The sequence below is a fragment of the Leptopilina boulardi genome, unplaced genomic scaffold, assembly GCF_019393585.1.
Source record: "Leptopilina boulardi isolate dan_hultmark-lab unplaced genomic scaffold, ZJU_Lbou_2.1 LbouV2_70, whole genome shotgun sequence".
Taxonomy (NCBI): Eukaryota; Metazoa; Arthropoda; class Insecta; order Hymenoptera; family Figitidae; genus Leptopilina; species Leptopilina boulardi.
In genome coordinates this window covers 49,370-69,484 of record NW_026138017.1, presented here as the reverse complement: position 1 = coordinate 69,484, position 20,115 = coordinate 49,370, and the positions used below count along the sequence as shown (strand labels likewise).

General features: G+C 31.0%; 3 protein-coding genes across 3 annotated transcripts in view; 2 read left to right on the top strand and 1 right to left on the bottom strand.

The window, feature by feature from the left end:
• LOC127290487 (ribonuclease P protein subunit p29) overlaps positions 1–20,115 on the bottom strand; it is a 59,909-nt gene that overhangs the window by 13,042 nt on the left and 26,752 nt on the right. The window lies entirely within an intron of this gene.
• The window catches only part of LOC127290475 (disintegrin and metalloproteinase domain-containing protein 12), a 53,549-nt gene that overhangs the window by 9,853 nt on the left and 23,581 nt on the right, over positions 1–20,115 (top strand). The gene's annotated exons all lie outside the window — the stretch shown is intronic.
• On the top strand, positions 7,982–16,069 carry LOC127290481 (uncharacterized). The gene is made up of 2 exons (XM_051319063.1): positions 7,982–8,593; positions 14,068–16,069. The coding sequence occupies exon 2, from the start codon at positions 14,075–14,077 to the stop codon at positions 15,506–15,508; it is 1,434 nt and encodes a 477-aa protein (XP_051175020.1). The 5' UTR covers positions 7,982–8,593; positions 14,068–14,074; the 3' UTR covers positions 15,509–16,069.

Below are 20,115 nucleotides of genomic sequence, written 5' to 3'. Positions count from 1 at the left end.
CAATCAGATAATATATCATTATAGATATTAATTATACCTATTTTCTTTATATTTTATTGTACAGTTAAATCCACATATATCGAAAATAAAAAATTACCGACACAGAAATCTACCCTACCGACTGAGGGTAAAAGTTTTTTTTTGAGAAATGGTAATATAAAAATTACCAACATAGAAATATACCTTACCGATTGATGGTAACACAGGTTTTTTTGTCGAAAAATGAAAATATAAAAATTACCGACATAGAACTCTACCTTACTATCAGTCGGTAAAGTAGATTTCTATGTCGGTAATTTTTATTATTCAAAAAAGATATTTTGCCATCAGTCGTTAAGATAGAGTTCTATGTCGGTAATTCTTATATTTTCATTTTTCGAGAAAAACTGTTTTACCATCAGTCGATAAGGTAGATTTCTGTGTCGGTAATTTTTTATATTTTTATTTTTTAAAAATTTTATGATTTTTTTTTAGATAGGATTCATGATAGGTCCTAGTTTTGTACATAGGAAATCAGTGATAATAGAATCTCCGGAGTCTTGACAATATTACGCTCTCTTGTATATATATATATACTAAAACCACAAATTATATGTACACAAACTGCAGGTTGCGGTCCTGCCAGGAATAAACAATATAGGCTATATAGTAGGTAAACTCTAAAGGAGAGAGACACGACAATCTCGTCCAATTATGTAAAACGTCCTGCATTACCATTAAATTACGCTTGGTGTGCAACATTATCGTGCAACTTTTGCACGCTTCACAAATCCATAATTCAAAAATTATTACCTATTTCGAGCAATATTGCCGACGAGTATTATATATACATATATAATATGAAAAACCCTTTATAAAGTCGTGATTTTAACTGACTATGAATATACTGAGCTTGATTAGCATGTTTAATTTTTGGTCTGAACTTTTTGTCTTTTAAGTTCCTAACAAGTTTTTGAATGTATAACAAAGTTCAACAGAAACTATGTTGATGAAAGGAATTGGAAAGAAAAATTGATGAAAAGGACATAGGTATAGATTTTTGATTTTAAATAATTACTACTGTTAGCGTATTTATTGGGTCATTGTTATAAGGTTGAGAAACACTGGAGAAGTCAACGTCGCGCCTTGACGCTGCAACCAGATCCAAATCTATTCCCGGCTTTAACAATAGCCCACAGTTTTAACTCGACTGTCAGACGCCGGTGGTTTTAACTAACATGAATATACCAAATGTTGCGGCCTTTTTCACGCCCAAAAGCACAACGAATTAGTTGAAATGTCTTTTTGGAAAAAATACAATTCCTAATTTCGAATTCTATCAAAATAAATTAAATATTTTTTTGAAACATAGTGAAAGTTTGGAAACAATTCTTTATTGCGGCACTACCTCAAACATATACTAATTTATCAATTCTATAAATTTTCCCCGAAAGTAACGCCTATTCTGTATTAAAGAAATAATTCCAAATTTTCATTACTCAAAAATCTAGTTTTCTATTGCTGAATTAATTTTCAACTTCTTTTTAAATAATGAACATTAAAAATTCAGAGATTATTGCAGAATGTTCTAAAAATTTTGTTCTTTGTCATGTAGTATTTTCAATTAAGAATATTGTATTTTCTTTCACCATCTGTTTCTCTTTTGCTATTTCAATATGGTTTCTTTTCCGATGCCTCTCAAATTTCGTTTGGCTTTCATCACTTTAACACTTGTCTAGGGTTTGAATTAATTTCATTTCTAAATCCGAATTCGGATATTTAAATTCTATCAGAAATAAAAGGGAAAAATCTTTCTTTGGTTTCATTCTGATTGGCTTTCGGAGAATTTAAAGACAAAATTCCATAGCCAGTTTAAGTGTTCACCTATTATTATGTATACAAATAAAATTTGTATTTTTTTTTTAATACTAAAATGCAATTCAATGGGTTCTGGGTGGTATTTTTAGTAGACCCTATACTAATAACTCAAAAGGAACACACCCTCTTCGACTAGTCAGGGACTCTCAACCTTGTTTGAAGGTCAATTCTAAATATAAACAACCTTCAATTGTTCTTGCTCAACAATGAAACTCTTCATATAACACGATAAGTGGTTTAGAAAACTATCGATAATAACTTGATTTGAATTATGTTTGTATTATTCTTTTCTTGATAAAAAAAATGATGTTATTGGATCAAATGGTTTTCTGGAATCAATCACTGAAAAAAAAATTCTGGTTAGGCTATATTTAACATTACTTTCTAGTTATGTTAACCAGAATTCTCGTTAAAATAACCAGAATTCTGGTTAACCTAACCAGAATCAAAATGTTAAATATACCCTAACCAGAATTCTGGTTATTCTAACTAGAATTTTATTTCAGTGATGCTATATACTTTTTGTATAGAAATATTTTGTGTGAGGTTTTTTGGGTGCAGATTTTGAGGATTTGATGAAAGTAAATACAAGTGAAATCTCACTTAAAGTACACCTATATTTAGAAAATTGTTTGGAGAAGTTTGCGTCTCTAATCGCAACCAGCTGTCGGTGTTACGGGGGTCTTCTATTCCTGTTTATAATTTTAACGAAGCTGATCGACATGGCGTGTGCCATATACATGAATATGGCGTGTTATATTGTTTTTCATTTTTATTTGCCCATCAATCTTTCCAATTCTCTGCCTTTCAGACCCTTTTCGCCTCAAGGGTCATCAGCCTTTAATGAGAATCGTCCAGATGTGGAAATCATTTTTTTTTTGACCTCACTAATGATTTTTCTAATCATTTACTCAGTTATAGGTTTGGTAAAATTTTGAAAAAGTTTGTTTGCTAAATTTTGATTTTAAAAATCAGATTTTTTAGGGGGGTTTTTTTTTGGCATGTTTCCCGTTTGTCTATATAGGGGAAATGTTCGTTTACAATTAAGTGATTTTGCGACAGTCGTGGTTGTTTCAGTGAAACAGAACTCACGTGAGGCGCCGGTGACTCAGAGTTTATATAGTGGTAGTTCGTTGCCTCCATTGGACATTTTATTTATCGACTTTCCGTCGTCATGACAAAGATGCAACTAGCCGTTATATTGTTGTAATCAACTTCCACGAGAGAGGCACACACACCCTCTTTTTTTTTTTTTTTAATAACTGCCTCGGAGGCATGTTTTATTAAAATAAAATTTATTCTTTTTTATAACACAATCTTCTGAATTTCAATATAATACAATTTTTCCTTTAACATAAAACATATCTATACAAACAAAAACAATTCTTCGTATAAAAATACTATTTTCAATTCGAAATTAAAGAAATTTTCATCTTTGGATAAAAATTATATTTTTTCTATGAGTTTTTGTAAATGTTTTTTGTATATTATTGTCGCGTGCAGTTGACATTTTTTTTTTCATTTAAAGTTCCCATGCATTGTCTATTATCCTCCTGTGGTTTCATAAATAATTTATCTTTTCGTTGTGAATCATTTTAGCTGGACTTGTTCGTTTCCTCAACACCTACGTATATTTTCTATGGTATCTAATATAAATGACAAGCAAAATATATACACGGGAACTTGTTTCTCAAAATAGTCTATATATAAATGTATTGCTTTTGTGTCTATATAGATCGTAACTGATACATCATTATAGGTTTAAACAACATTATTTTCCCCGGCTTATTGTCTACATACTATAAATTCATTCATATATATGCGCCTCACATTTATTGTTTGAATTGCAAACTTCCTGTCTCTGTTTCCATTATTTCGTTTCTATTACTTTTTTTTCAAAAAATAGAAACGTACAATTCAATGAATAGCAAGCTTTTGTTTTTTTTTTTTAAATAATTGGTTTTTGCATATAAAAAAAGGTTTGTGAAAAAATTCTTAAGTTGGACAAAATTAGCAAACATAAATTTTTTATGGATCATAAAATTGGTTATAATTTATAGATTAGATTATAAAATTCTAATAGATTTTACGAGTTTGGGTATATACAATTTTTTCCTACACGAGGTTGTAATCGTATTAAAATTGTTCTTTTTTTTTTAAATAAATCACACGCGAGGGAAAAATATAAAAATAGAATTAAAATGATTAAAAAATAAAAAAATTATTGACCAAAAAATTGAAGAGAAAATTTTTGTTTGATTTTTCTAAATATCGAGACATTTTTATTTTCTTTGCAAATACATGAATTTCTCTGTTCCCCTCGCGAGATAAACGTGGTCGTTGTGTGTCACTATAAGAAAAAGTAATTTGTTGAACGAGGGTGGCTATTGAAGCAGACGTATATATTCTGGATCGATCGCGTTTCTTCGGGAAAATATACACGCGAAGCCCCTTTTGTACAATTTCTACAAGCATCGACCCAAGCATGTAATTCTTGTATAGACCTTCTTAATTTTTACACTTTGACATGTTTTACCTCACTGCTAACACTATTATCTTATTAATCAATTAATTATTTATTTTATTAATTATTTATTCGAAATTTGTTTAATTCAAATAAATATTTATTTTGATCGAAATAAATTTTTGGTTTCTTTTACTGTTTCGTATATATTGATTGTAGAATATATATGGAAATACATTTTCAATTTAAATTTATATACAAAATCAGAGTAGAATTTTATTGAATTAGATCAAGTATTTGTGGAAGTAGAGTCATCATAAAGGACACTAATGAAAAGATGAATAGAATTTAAAGCACTCAAATCCCCTAAGGACTTGAAGCCCTCAATTTCCGGTCTCCCGTTAAGAAGATTAAACTTGGTTGAAATGCAAATATTACTCAATATGAATTTAAAAAATTAAAATTTCTTTCATTACATTATTAACATTTTTTTTTTACAGTAAGTCTAGTTTTTTTTTCATAAAATAAAAATATTCCTCTAATGTTAATTTAATTGTATTAAATAGATTAAACATTAATTACTCTCTCGAATATTATGTATATGAGTAATATTTTATATAACGGTAAATAGTTGGAGTATGAGTAAAAATACAGGAAACTTTATTTTTAAAGCCTCTCGCATACTTTTGCATATATCGGAAGTTAGGGAATTTGGTGCATGTGAGTCATGCAGGGATGGGAATGATATTCAAACCAAGGTATAATTTTACATTTTTTTTTTTTATTTCTTTTTTTTATCAAAGTACAAAAATCGATGTAAAATGTAAGATCAAATGCCAACTTTTAACCACTGAAATTCAAACCCTCTCAATCTTTCTTGAGCTCCATTTCACCGACTATCAAAGGTTATCGATTCTTTCTTTTTATATAAATGTATACGCGCACATATGTTAATGTGCGCCTTTATTTCTTTCTAAGAACCCTAATAATAATAACAAATAATAAAAAAAAAAAATCAGAAAAAGAAGCGGGAAACGGTATGGCTATGGAAATCAAATGTTACCATAAAGTAACTATTGCCATAGTAACTGCTGCGATAATAACTTTTGCCATAGTAACTTTTGTCCCAGAAACTAACTTTTGCCGTAGTAACTTTTTCCATAGTAACTTCTGCCATAGTAACTTTTGTCCCAGAAACTAACTGTTGCCATAGTAACTTTTGTCCCAGAAACTAACTTTTGCCGTAGTAACTTTTTCCATAGTAACTTCTGCCATAGTAACTAACTTTTGCCATAGTAACTTTTGTCCCAGAAACTAACTTTTGCCATAGTAACTTCTGGCATAGTAACTTTTGTCCTAGAAACTAACTTTTGCCGTAGTAACTTTTTCCACAGTAACTTTTGTCCCAGAAACTAACTGTTGCCATAGTAACTTTTGTCCCAGAAACTAACTTTTGCCGTAGTAACTTTTGCCATAGTAACTTCTGCCATAGTAACTTTTTCCCAGAAACTAACTTTTGCCGTAGTAACTTTTGCCATAGTAACTTTTTCCCAGAAACTAACTTTTGCCGTAGTAACTTTTTCCATAGTAACTTCTGCCATAGTAACTTTTGTCCCAGAAACTAACTGTTGCCATAGTAACTTTTGTCCCAGAAACTAACTTTTGCCGTAGTAACTTTTTCCATAGTAACTTCTGCCATAGTAACTTTTGTCCCAGAAACTAACTGTTGCCATAGTAACTTTTGTCCCAGAAACTAACTTTTGCCGTAGTAACTTTTTCCATAGTAACTTCTGCCATAGTAACTAACTTCTGCCATAGTAACTTTTGTCCCAGAAACTAACTGTTGCCATAGTAACTTTTGTCCCAGAAACTAACTTTTGCCGTAGTAACTTTTTCCATAGTAACTTCTGCCATAGTAACTAACTTTTGCCATAGTAACTTTTGTCCTAGAAACTAACTTTTGCCGTAGTAACTTTTTCCACAGTAACTTTTGTCCCAGAAACTAACTGTTGCCATAGTAACTTTTGTCCCAGAAACTAACTTTTGCCGTAGTAACTTTTGCCATAGTAACTTCTGCCATAGTAACTTTTTCCCAGAAACTAACTTTTGCCGTAGTAACTTTTGCCATAGTAACTTTTTCCCAGAAACTAACTTTTGCCGTAGTAACTTTTTCCATAGTAACTTCTGCCATAGTAACTTTTGTCCCAGAAACTAACTGTTGCCATAGTAACTTTTGTCCCAGAAACTAACTTTTGCCGTAGTAACTTTTTCCATAGTAACTTCTGCCATAGTAACTTTTGTCCCAGAAACTAACTGTTGCCATAGTAACTTTTGTCCCAGAAACTAACTTTTGCCGTAGTAACTTTTTCCATAGTAACTTCTGCCATAGTAACTAACTTTTGCCATAGTAACTTTTGTCCCAGAAACTAACTTTTGCCATAGTAACTTCTGGCATAGTAACTTTTGTCCTAGAAACTAACTTTTGCCGTAGTAACTTTTTCCACAGTAACTTTTGTCCCAGAAACTAACTGTTGCCATAGTAACTTTTGTCCCAGAAACTAACTTTTGCCATAGTAACTTTTGCCATAGTAACTTTTTCCCAGAAACTAACTTTTGCCGTAGTAACTTTTGCCATAGTAACTTTTTCCCAGAAACTAACTTTTGCCATAGTAACTAACTTTTGCCGAAGTAACTGTTGCCATAGTAACTGTTGCCATAGTAACTTTTGCCATAGTAAGTAACTGTTGCCATATGAACGATGGATGGACGGACGTACGCCAGAACGAAACTCTAAGGCTTTCAGCCCTGGGTCACGAAACCCTAAAAATATAAACAAATGAACGAATTATAATTATTATTTATTATAATGAATTTGGAAATAGTAAATAATAATTATAATTCAAAGCATAAAAATTTGTAGAAAAATAATTTACTTGTTTGAAATTTATAGTAGAGATATAATTATTATTTATGGAAATCTCTCTTCTTGGCGAAATCGTTAATTATATACAATAGAGAATATTATTTTGTATTTAATATTTTAATGTCGGGTTTTTCAAATGAATTTGTAAAATTATTTTTTCGGAATTTTTTTTTCTGATTTATAAAGTGTAAAATAGCTTGAAAATAATTAAATGCTATTGACAATTGTGTGTCTATTCTTCTGAGAAGCGATGCAAATGGGAATCGATGATGCTTTGAAATCACAGTAGTCATTATTTTTATCCACCTATGCGTATCGACCCCATGATTTATATATATATGCAATAAAAAAAAAAGTATTGCAATAATATAAATATGCCACTCTCGTGCAATATAATACTTTCTAATCATTAGAGATTATAAATATATATATACATAAGTAGAAAACTATAATATATATTATCAATATTGGAAGGTAAAAGTTATTTTTCATTTAAAAATTATTTATTATTAAAATTACTTTTTTTCTTTTATTATCTAGAGGAAAAGTAAATTAATTTTTTTTTTTTTTTTTGCTGAGAGGTGTGACGCAAGGCCCAATACTTAAACAAAGTTTCTCTACTACCCTTGTTCAATGGAATGTTAGAGAAACTAGTTTGGTCCCCATCCCCTCTTTAACTGTAAGCTTCGAATTGTCTAGGACAAGGTCCTTAAGTTAGTTCTAAGTTATCTTTTTGTAGAGCAAGACGTATCCAAAACTACGGCTTTGGAACGTTACTCACAATTGTATAATATAATAAACATTCTTTAAACTACGGTAAATAAATGTTTATAATTACTCATCTTACCTTCAATTAATTAATAAATTATTTACGAATAATTTATTATCAGATTATTAAAATAATAATAACAATATTATTTAATAATATAAAAAAAAGCCGTCACAAAATTGGCGATCCTGCCAGGATACGTGTTGAGTTAATTCTTTTCACGAAAAGTGTTATAAACTCTAGGAACCGTATCCAGAAAACGAACCTATATTCAGTTAACAACGAGTTATAAGTGAATTATTTAAAAGTGATGGCAGTGTTTCACTTTTAGTGAACATAAATAATCATAATCTTTTAAATCTGAATAAAAGTAGTGGCTGAATTAAGTAGGTCCTATACAACGTAAATTCAGATTTATAAAGATTATTTATAAGGGAACGTAAAACAGTACGGTAAAACCCTGAAGAAGAGGCAAGGCGAAACTGTAGGGGACAGCAACTAACCGGTAGTCAACCAGCAGCCAACCAGCAGCCAACCACCACCGATCAGCACAACGAAGGCGAGTACTTTGATTCTAAAGGTATCTATGTCCGTTGGTATACTCCTGGTGTTCCAGAGCACTGCCACCGTCAATAAACTCATCGAAGTACTCCGAATTAACCTTGTGTGTACTCTTTGTAGCAAGATTGCACAAGTGAGGAGTTTAAAATTTTGAAATATTTAACATTTGTTTAAATTGAATACGGTCGCGAAACACACACACACACACACGATACTAAAAGAATTTTAAATCAAAATACAGATAAGCATACATCAGTAACCCTGGCTCTCAATTCGTACTTAAAACATTTAATAGGAGTTAACACTGAATTAGAAAGGGATACATCCCCCCCTTCCTCCTACACACCTGATCCTTACGAAAAAAATTGCAAAATGAGTGAACAGGATAGCGCGGCCCAAACGAACCTCCTAGAAGCAATCCTGCAAAAATTATCCGTAATACAAGAAAACCAAGCTATACTTAGCGAAGAAAATGAAAATCGGGCAAAAGAGATAAAAGCTCTCGCGAAGAAAACCGATGCCCTTGCTTCGGACGACGACAGTAAAAAAGAGAACAATGCCGATAGGGAACAAAAAAATTCTTTAGCATATCCCTTAGACAAAGAAAATAAGGAAACTATCGAAAACGAAGGGAAGGACGGAAATTCCTCGAAAAGTCAAGAATCGGGTTCACCTGCAAACGCCTTTCAAAGTCAAACTAACAAAAGCGACAGGAAACATAAAAATTCCTTAAATTATACGGACACCGATATAAGCGACAACGAACGCGAAGAAAATTCGGAAACAAATAGAGCGGGTTTTGTCACCGAACGAACAAATAATAGCGTAGGGACGTGCGGAAGACTAGTTTCGTCACAGCGGGGTGCTACACCTGAAACTTTACTCGCTAAGGACGCTCTACGAATGGTCGAAACCCTCAATGGTGAAGACGACGTGGGTGTGCAAGATTTTATCACAAACGTGAAATTTGCTCTCAACAAATGTTCACAACCGGAAATTTTACTGCATTTCATTAAAACAGAAAAAATTGTAGGAAATGCAAAACGCGCAATAAGACACATCCCTATAACCACTTTCAACGAATTATTTGCAGCCCTTAAATCTAATTTAAGTTGTGAAGTGTCTGTGGAATCCTGTAGAATTAGGTTAGGAAATTGCAGGCAAAATAGTGATCCCGTGCAGTTATATAATCAAAGATTTCGCAAAATTTTTAATGAATTAAAATATGCTATACAGTCAGAACACCCCTCACCAATGGCCAGGAAAATAATATTCCAAGTCGAGGAAGATTCTGCGGTTAAACGGTACATCATGAATCTACGGGATGAAATAAGCCTACAGGTTCAAGCATTGAAACCCCCGTCCATCAGTAAAGCTCAGCAGGATGCACTAGAAATTGAGACTTGGCATCGAGAGAAGAATAGATTCAAGGTAGTAAGCCAACTGACCAAGTTACACGCAAGGCCAGTCTCAGCAAGTGCAACGAACGCGAAAGTAAGGCCCTCGCCATTCAACCAAACGCAAAGCGGACCTGTAATGAGAGACCCTCCAAATCACGGTTTACCTTTAGCCCAAAGGACAGGTTTAGTTTGCGGTATTTGTAAAAGGACTGGCCACACCGACAACCAATGTTATTCTAAAAGATATGGGCCAAATTTTCAAAAGGGACAAACGACAAAACGACCCCCGCAGAGAGTCCATTATGCAATCGAGGCAGACCCAGAAATAGATTCGACAGTAGAAAACAGCAGAGAAAACGAAGCATCGGAATCGATAGAGTTAACAGGATTTCAGGAAGACTACAGTCAATTATTATTCGACCCCCTGGATTTGGAAGAGAATTACGATTCCTCGTGGACTCAGGATCATCCCTTAACCTAATTAAAAGATCATTTATACCTGACAACATTAAAATGGAATGTTGCAGAAAAGAATTTAGAATGGGAAGTGATAATCGCGTTTCGGAAAATAAAGTTAACTTAGATTATTTAGAAAAATCGCACACGTTCTATTCGGTACCAGATGATTTTCCAATGCCAGAGGACGGTATAATCGGAATCAGATTTCTGCAAAATTACGAGTACCATCTCACTAACACGAGTTTAACACTGGATAAAAAGGAACACGAATTACATGAAGATGGAATACTGTTATCACCTAAACAGATAACACTAGTTAAAATTCCAGTTAACAACAAAACATCTAAGAACGTAGCTATTTTTGATAATCCGCACATTCCTGATTCCATTTACACGGTTCGAGACCAAACGATCACAATTCCTATTTGCAACGAATCACAGGAATTTAAACGTATTAATTTGGAGGAAATAAAATATAAAAATATAAAATCGGATGTTTTGAAAGAAAATATTTATTATATTTCGCCTCAAAATTTAGCGGAAAGATTAAAACTCCTTAAAGAAAACACGCGTTTAGAACATATCGAAAAAGATTTTAAAGAGCATTTAATCAAGATAATCGAATCATATCATGACATCTTTCGATTACCAGGAGACCCTCTACCAGGTACACACCTCACTAAACATAAGATCGTTTTAAAGGAAGATAAAATCATCAATAACAAATCTTACAGGCCACCAGAATGTCACAAAAAAGAAATCGAAACACAAACAGGGGAAATGTTAAAACAAAAAATTATACGACATTCAAAATCGCCATATAATTCACCAATATGGGTAGTTCCGAAAAAGGTAGATGCATCAGGTATAAAAAAATGGCGTATTGTGATTGATTTTCGAAAAATTAATGAGATAACCGAACAAGATTCCTACCCAATGGCAGTAATGGAGGACATACTCGATAGCTTGGGAAAATCAAAGTTTTTCTCAGCTTTTGATCTTAGCTCCGGTTTCCATCACATCCCAATGGACGAAGAATCAAAGAAATTTACAGCCTTTTCTACCCCGGAAGGACATTTTGAGTTCGAAAGAATGCCCTTTGGATTGAAAAATTCCCCAGCGACATTTCAGAGGATGATTAATGATGCTTTGACAGGCCTAGTAAACAAAATATGTATGGTGTATTTAGACGACATCGTGGTATTCGGATCTACGATAGAGGAACATAACAAAAATGTTGTAACACTATTCGAGAGGTTACGACAAACAGGACTCAAATTACAACCTGACAAATGCGAGTTTTTGAGGCCCGAGTTAGAATATTTAGGACATCTTATCACCGAAGAAGGTGTCAAACCTAACCCTTCAAAAACAAAAGCTGTTCAAGAATTTCCAGTACCAAAAAGTGTTTCTAATGTGAGATCATTCTTAGGACTTTCAGGATATTATAGAAAATTCATTAACAAGTACTCAACTATCGCTAAACCACTCACGGAACTCACTAAAGCGAACGTAAAATTTATTTGGACTCCAGAATGTCAAAAAGCTTTTGACCGATTGAAAACAGAATTGTGCAACGCTCCCGTGTTAAGATACCCAGATTTCGAAAAGGAATTCGTTTTAACAACGGACGCCTCAAATGTTGGACTGGGAGGTATCCTTTCTCAGGATGGACATCCGTGCTATTATATCTCTCGGACTCTGAACGGACCAGAAATGAACTATACTACTACAGAGAAAGAATTACTCGCAATAGTGTGGGCAACGAAAAGGCTTCGACAATATCTTTTAGGAAGAAAATTTAAGATATTGACTGATCATCAAGCACTAAAATGGCTTTTTAATGTTAAAGACCCAGCTTCGAAATTAATGAGATGGCGACTGAAAATGGAGGAGTATGAGTATGAAGTAGAATACAAAAAAGGATCAGAAAACACTGCTGCTGACGCACTGTCTCGCATACATAACACACAAGAAGGCACAAGTGGTCTAAACAACACGCAAAACGAGTTCGATTTAGATTTCGACTTAGAATCGGAATTACCAGAAATTGAAGTCATTAACAATCCATCAGAACGCGATCTTAACACACCTATACCTTCCGAAGGAAATAAGAAAATAGAGAAAGCCCCTTTGGTAACTGCAGAAACATCTGACGACCTCGGACAGTCTTTTAATGAAATACCTATTTCTAATCCTTTAGAGGAACCAAATGCAACGAAGGAAAACCCTATAGAGAAGCAACTTTATCAAGAATATTATAAGTGGTTTGCAAATCGCACGGAAACAAGAGAAGAAGAAAAACCCAACGCAAATGGGAAATTATGGAGAGAATTTTGCAAGCGCGACAACAACGATCCCAACATTAAACAACTACCAACGTACAATGAAAAGGATTGGCTTAGAATATTTGATAATACTGCAAGATGGACTATATCAAGGAAATTGACTATTCTTAGGATGCACTTTAACGACCCAACAATTACATCTACCGAACGTGTTAAGATAAAAATTTTGATTGCATTTATCAGTTTTAAATACCCAAATTTAAAAGTGCACACGTGTTATAATAGCACCACTGAATTGTCAACAGAAGAAAAAAATGAAATTATAAAGGAGAGTCATGGATCAATAATGGCCCAACATTTTGGAGAAAATAAATCGATCCAAAGAGCACGAGATTTAGGACTTTGGAAAAATATGGAAAAAGATATTGTAGAATATATAAAGAGATGCAACACTTGCCAAACACAAAAACTCAACCGAATCAAAAGAAGAAGCGAAGCAATCATACCAGACACTCCAACTGAACCCAATGACAAGATAGCAATGGACATTTTTGGTCCCTTACCAGTCACTTCTAAATCAAATGAATACATATTGTCAATTCAAGATATGTTGACAAAGTATCTTATTTTAATACCGCTAAAGGAAACGTCATCGGAAACAATTATCGAAAATCTGTTCGATCACTACATATATACGTTCGGATCACCGAAACACATTCTAACTGACCAAGGGCAAAATTTCATATCAGAATTAGTTCAAAATTTTGAAAATTTATTCAGAATACGACACATAAAAACAACTGCTTTCCATCCCCAAAGTAACGGTGCTTTAGAAAGAACACATGGAACGGTAAAAGACTTAATTCGAACAGCCATGTCAGACCTCCATACCGAATGGGATAAAACACTGAAATTCATAACTATGGCATATAATACCATGCAACACGAAGGGACAGGATTTACCCCTTTCGAATTGACTTTCGGTAGAAACGCAAACATCCCATCCACGCTCGCAACAACTCCAAGTTTGAAATATCCGGAACTTGTTAGGTTATGGCAAGAAAGACACGAAAGATACATATCAAAGGCAAAGGAACAAATTCAAAGGTGTAAGGAAAGATACAAACGGGTACAAGACGCAAAAATAGTTTTAGCACAAAAATTATTTGACATCGGGGATTTAGTAATGATTTCTAATACGAAAGAAAATAAATTGAGCCCCGACTGGAAAGGTCCCGCCACTATTGTCAAAAGTTTACCTAACAACAATTATGAAATAATTTATAACAACAATAGATTGATTATTCACGCAGACAGATTAAAATTCTTTTATTCTTAAATTCCAGATACAAGATGAAACTATTGTCATTATTCATCCTGACATTGTCTACCCTGCTTCACGCGGAAATCGTCGTCAAACCTTTAGGCAACATCCCTATTTTCGCGGAAAATTTAGGAACTACCAGTTTGTATCATCGGACATGGAAGTTGATTATAGGTGTAGATACTTCAAGTTTCGATACTAGGCTACAGGATATCAAGAAAACGTATGAAAAAGCGTCGAAAATGTGTTCGGGTTGTCAGGAAGAATTTGAATTACACGCGATTTGCAATAGAATAAACAGGTTGGAAGATTTGCAAACAACTTTAGATCAAATTCTCGGTTTTTCGCGTTCAAAAAGAGGCATATTGAATATTATAGGATCCATATCAAAAACTTTATTCGGCACTCTGGACGAAGATGATATGAAACTAATCAACGACGAATTAGACAACGTTTACGATAATCAGGATAAAATGAGCCAAGCAATAGGTAATCAGACAAGGATTTTAAAAACTTTGTTAAACTCTGCATCTCATGACTTGCAGATGCTAAACGAACAATCCGAAAGCAAAACAAACCAACTAAATTCAATCATAAATTCAACAAATAGAAATGAGAGAAACTTACTAGTGGCAAATATGATAGTGTTATGCAGTATTGCTATCGAAGAATTCAATGATGATTTAAATTTAATAATAAATGCCGTCAATGACGGAAAACACGGCATTATTCACCCACAAATTCTCACTCCCGGTATGCTGATTCAACAATTACGAGAAATATCAGAAGAAACAAACACTAAATACCCTGTTCGATTAATCCCTCACAACTATCAACGTATAATAGATATTTCCGAAATAAATATCTTAATCGTGAACAAACGGCTTGTATACATGCTCAGAATTCCAGAAACTGAACATGGAGATTTTCAGACTCTCCATCTCATCCCGATACCTATCCATCATGGAAAAGGTTTCCTAGCTCCAATCCCAAGCCACGAAATTATTTTAATCAACAACGAAAAAAGTCTTTATGTACCTAGTGATATTAAACTTTTGGAAAAATGTAAAAAATTAGAGAATCAGTACATATGTAAACGAACTCAACCCACCTACCTTATCAGTGAAATAGAAAATTGTGAAACAAGTATTATAAGAAACCACAACAAAATTATATCCGATCGAATTTGCGAATTTTCAGTTTTTAGAATTTATGAAATAGCGTTTATTCCACTACATGATCCAGATCAATATATCATTATCCCTGAGAGCGAGGTAGAACTAACAACTACTTGCGAATCAAGAATAACTATTATTAATATTAAGGAACCTAGTATTGTTTTTAGTAACTCTGATTGCGAAATACACACACCAAAATCAATTCTCAAACTAAGAAAGTCAATAGAACACAAAACCGACATATTGTTTAAAAAAAAATATACCTTACTCCATTACTCAAAATGATTTAGAATTATTAAATAGTCAATTACCTATAATCCAAGAGTCAATTCACCACGAAAAATTAAATGCTTTGAAACGTACTCTAGATGTAATGGAAACGTCGATTCAGAATATTAAAAATAATAGGAGAAACAAAACTTGGCTCGAGAAAGGTACTGACTTTCTCAAATATTTGGGATATGGTTCTTTAATTTTCGTCATAATGTACTTATTAAACAAAACAGGATTTTTAAAATTTTTGAGTAAAATAATGCCGAAAAATTTCTGTATAAATTTATTTTGTATAAAAAATAACGTTAGCAATACTCAACCACCTGTAGTACGATACGATACGATAGCTACGGCACCAGCTCCAGATCTAGGTGAAGATGTAAGAGTCATTAAACAAAATATTAGACTAAGAACTTAGAGACTAAGTTTTCTCTAAGTACGGGGGTGTGACGCAAGGCCCAATACTTAAACAAAGTTTCTCTACTACCCTTGTTCAATGGAATGTTAGAGAAACTAGTTTGGTCCCCATCCCCTCTTTAACTGTAAGCTTCGAATTGTCTAGGACAAGGTCCTTAAGTTAGTTCTAAGTTATCTTTTTGTAGAGCAAGACGTATCCAAAACTACGGCTTTGGAACGTTACTCACAATTGTATAATATAATAAACATTCTTTAAACTACGGTAAATAAATGTTTATAATTACTCATCTTACCTTCAATTAATTAATAAATTATTTACGAATAATTTATTATCAGATTATTAAAATAATAATAACAATATTATTTAATAATATAAAAAAAAGCCGTCACAGAGGGAGATTAAAAAATGTTTTTAAATAAGTACGTGTAAATATAAAATGATATATATAAAGCGCGAACAAAGGATGACATCAAAAGAATTATACTTCGTTTGAAAGAATTTGAACCTCTTGAAAATGCGAAATACGCCCTCAAACTCATAAGTCTTAAAAGATATAAGTGCCAAGAAAATTTAGTTTGTGCGTTCTGGTTTTTATTTCCTTTCTTTATTTTTTATCTTTATATATTCTGTTCCGAGAAGTTGCACGAGTTTTGTATATGTGTGCATCTGTATACGTTCATAGGGGGTCCTCTGCAGTAGAATATTGGTTACGAAATTAAACAAAAAAATTTAAACCACCAAGTCTCGTAATACAGAAAAAAATCTTAAATATAAAACTGAAAAATCTATTTCTTTTTTATTAACTATAAAATTTTAATTTCTACTTCTTTTTTTGGTAAACAATATTTTTTTTTTATTTCAATCATTTTCTTTTTTTTCGTATGAATAATATAATTTATATGAAGGTATAGTTTTTTTCTTTTGATTCCTTGGAAATTCGTTTTTTAAAATAGAAAACAAAAGTCGCTGAAAATATTTTTTGTAATTAATTGACACACGAAGGTCTTGTTATGTAGAAAAAAAAAATTTTTTTTTCTTATTTTATTTCTTCAGAGAGAATAAAGAGCTAAACGTCCTCTTGGGAGATTGCGACAATAATATATAAGGCGCATACATATTTTCATTTTTCAACTATATTCTTTTATAAATTCTAGGATTTATATTGGAACAGCTCATTCATCTTAAAAAGAAGTCTAGATTTATTCGTATCGTTATATTCTTAATGCAAATGCCACTGTTGGAAGAGGAGATACTTTTTTTTTTTATTATACTTTTTTCCATTTCCGACACTTTCATTATTTCAATTTAAATTGATCCTCGTATATATAAAAAAAATATTATTTAAAATTATTTTTAAATAAAATTTTTTAAAATTAAATTAAAAATTAACTATAATTTTGAAATTTATTTTATTTATAATTGAAGTTAGTTATAAATTGTAAATAAATTATAAAATATGATTAATATATTTTACTATTATATTTATATATATATATATATATTTATTATATAATACATTTTATATTCTCTTTTTTCGGAGATAATAGACCTGTATAATTAGTAGTTTTTCTGGTAAAGTTTCAAACCGGAAATTCCGACACTTTGTTGATAAACAAAACTAGAAATGAACAAAAACTAGTTTCCTCTGAGCTTCCCACACATTTTACAGTTTTACAGTTTTTTTAACTAAAAAAAAAACAGTGGAAAAAATTATAGAATATATGCAATTTTTGCTGAGATGGAAAAAAAGTTTTTCACAATTTTATGAGAATTTTATTATAAAATTTATTGTTCTAATTAATTATAATTACTTTGTATTATTTATTTAAAATTATTTTTCAAATACTATTTTATTATTTTAATTAATTAATATTAATTAATTAGTATATAATAGTATAATTATTTATAATAAAAATTTTATAAGATTTTAATTTTTATTGCAAATGGATTAAAATCCGAGGCCGCAATATTAGTGAATTGAAAATAATAATTAATGTTCTTAACTATTTTTTTTATACTAGACAATGAACAATTAAATTGATAATGAGGATATATTTTGAACGATTAAAATATACATATATATATCGATTAAGATATAGAGGGCAAAGCCCTTTTTTCGATTACTGCTCAATTATGTACACTGATGAGATTATGTATGAGTTTAATAACGGCAAATATCACCGATGTGCATCAAGGGTGAACGAAAGCGGGACAACTTGACGAGTTTACAACGTATACATGCCTGTTGGATTGAGTTTAGCTTTTTAGATTCCGGAAATAATGCCCTAAAGCTATGACACAGTGATTCTCATTTTGTCTTCAATTTTTTTTTATTTAATCTAAACCAATTTTTTTTTTATTACAAATTAATTTTATTATTTTAATTAAATGTTTAATTAAATTAATTGCTAAAATTAAATTAATTAAACATTTAGAATGTAAGTAATTAAAATAATTTTCAGGGTGTCTAACGGTCAGGGAAAAGTCAGGGAATTTTGTTGGTCAGGGAAATGTCAGGGAAAAGTCAGGGAATTTCAAAAAATTTCATTCAAAGTCAGGGAAATTTCACGAAACTCAAGTACGCAACGTTTATGATAAACGATTTTTTAAGAAATAATTTTTTAAAATGAAAAATTCTATAATTTTTTGCCTAAAAAATATATTTTTATATATAATTTGTTGATTAATGAAAACTACAAGAAATATTTTTTAGGAAAAAAATTATATAATTTTCCATTTTAAAAAATTATTTCTTTAAAAATCGTTTATCATAAACGTTGCGTACTTCAGCTTCGTGAAATTTCTGTAAATTTCTACAAAAATTAAATTTTTTTGTGAATTTAAAAATTTTTTAATTTAAAAAAACTTGAATGGTTTTTATTATTGTTAAATATGTCAATAACCATATTTTTGTCCAAAAAAAGCAGAAATAAAGTTATTAAAAAGTCAGGAAAACATAAAAAAAATGTCAGGGAAAAGTCAGGGAATTTTTTTCTCAATCCTTGTTAGACACCCTATGATTTTAGTAATTTTATATTTGAACATTTTATAAATTATAAATGTATTTTTCAATATTGAGAATTATTGTCATTATTATTATTTTTTTTTTGTTTGATGTTTAAAAATCCTTTGTAGATTGGGGTTGAAATATTCTTTTTCCCCTGGTTTTGAAATCAGTTTATGCTCGTCAAAGCGGATAACACAATTCTAATGAGCAAAAATCCGTTCTACTAATGAACGAAATTAAATGAGATATAATGAAAGCATGTGAAAATATATTTGTATGAGAAAATGACATTTACAATTTTTTTTTTTTTTTTTACTGCATTTCTAATTCTAATATTTTAATTAAGATTTTCGAATATTTTACAATTTATTAATTGTTATTAATATTATTTGTTTTATATTAAAAAAAATATTTTGCAATTAAGAAAAATTGTTAATTAATAATTTATTTTATTTTTGACATATTGCATAGATTCTATATTTTTGTATGAGACACACAAATATTTTGATCGTTCTCTTCAGTGTGATGAGATTAAACAAAGTCATAAGAATTTTTATTTTTTTTTTTTATTAAAAACAAAAACGAATTATTCGATAAATATTAAAAGTAGAAAAATTTTAATTAAAAAATTTTTTTTAAACTATTCTTGTAGTTTTATTAATTAACGTATACGTTTTTTTCAAGGACTAAAAATTAATATTTAAATATTTAAAATAGTAAAGTTCTCCTTTGATTCGCAATATTGACAAGAGTTTCAAAAGCGAAAATCAACACTTGACGCTTGTTAGTGCAATTAACCCTTCAGTGAAGCTGACGAACTTGAACCTTATCTTTTGACTCGATATAGAAGAATCTATATATACACGGTACACTGCGGCAAGAGATTTTTATTCATTTTTAACTACCCCGGCGTATTTGATGTATATAATCTCGTTTTTAATTAAAACTGATTTTCATAGAGTTCCTTGAATGACGTTGAACATAAAGAATTTTTTTTTATGAAAAACAGAGATGAGGGATAATAGAAATAAAAAATTATTTTTTTAAATATTTTTTTAATTAAAAGTAGCTTTTTTTTAGAAATTTTTTTTTAAATTATTAAAACAATGAAATTAAAAATATAAAATCATCGACGCGGAGGGGTTAATAAATAAATTCATCGATCTCTTTTTATAAAAATTTGTCTCTTTGAGA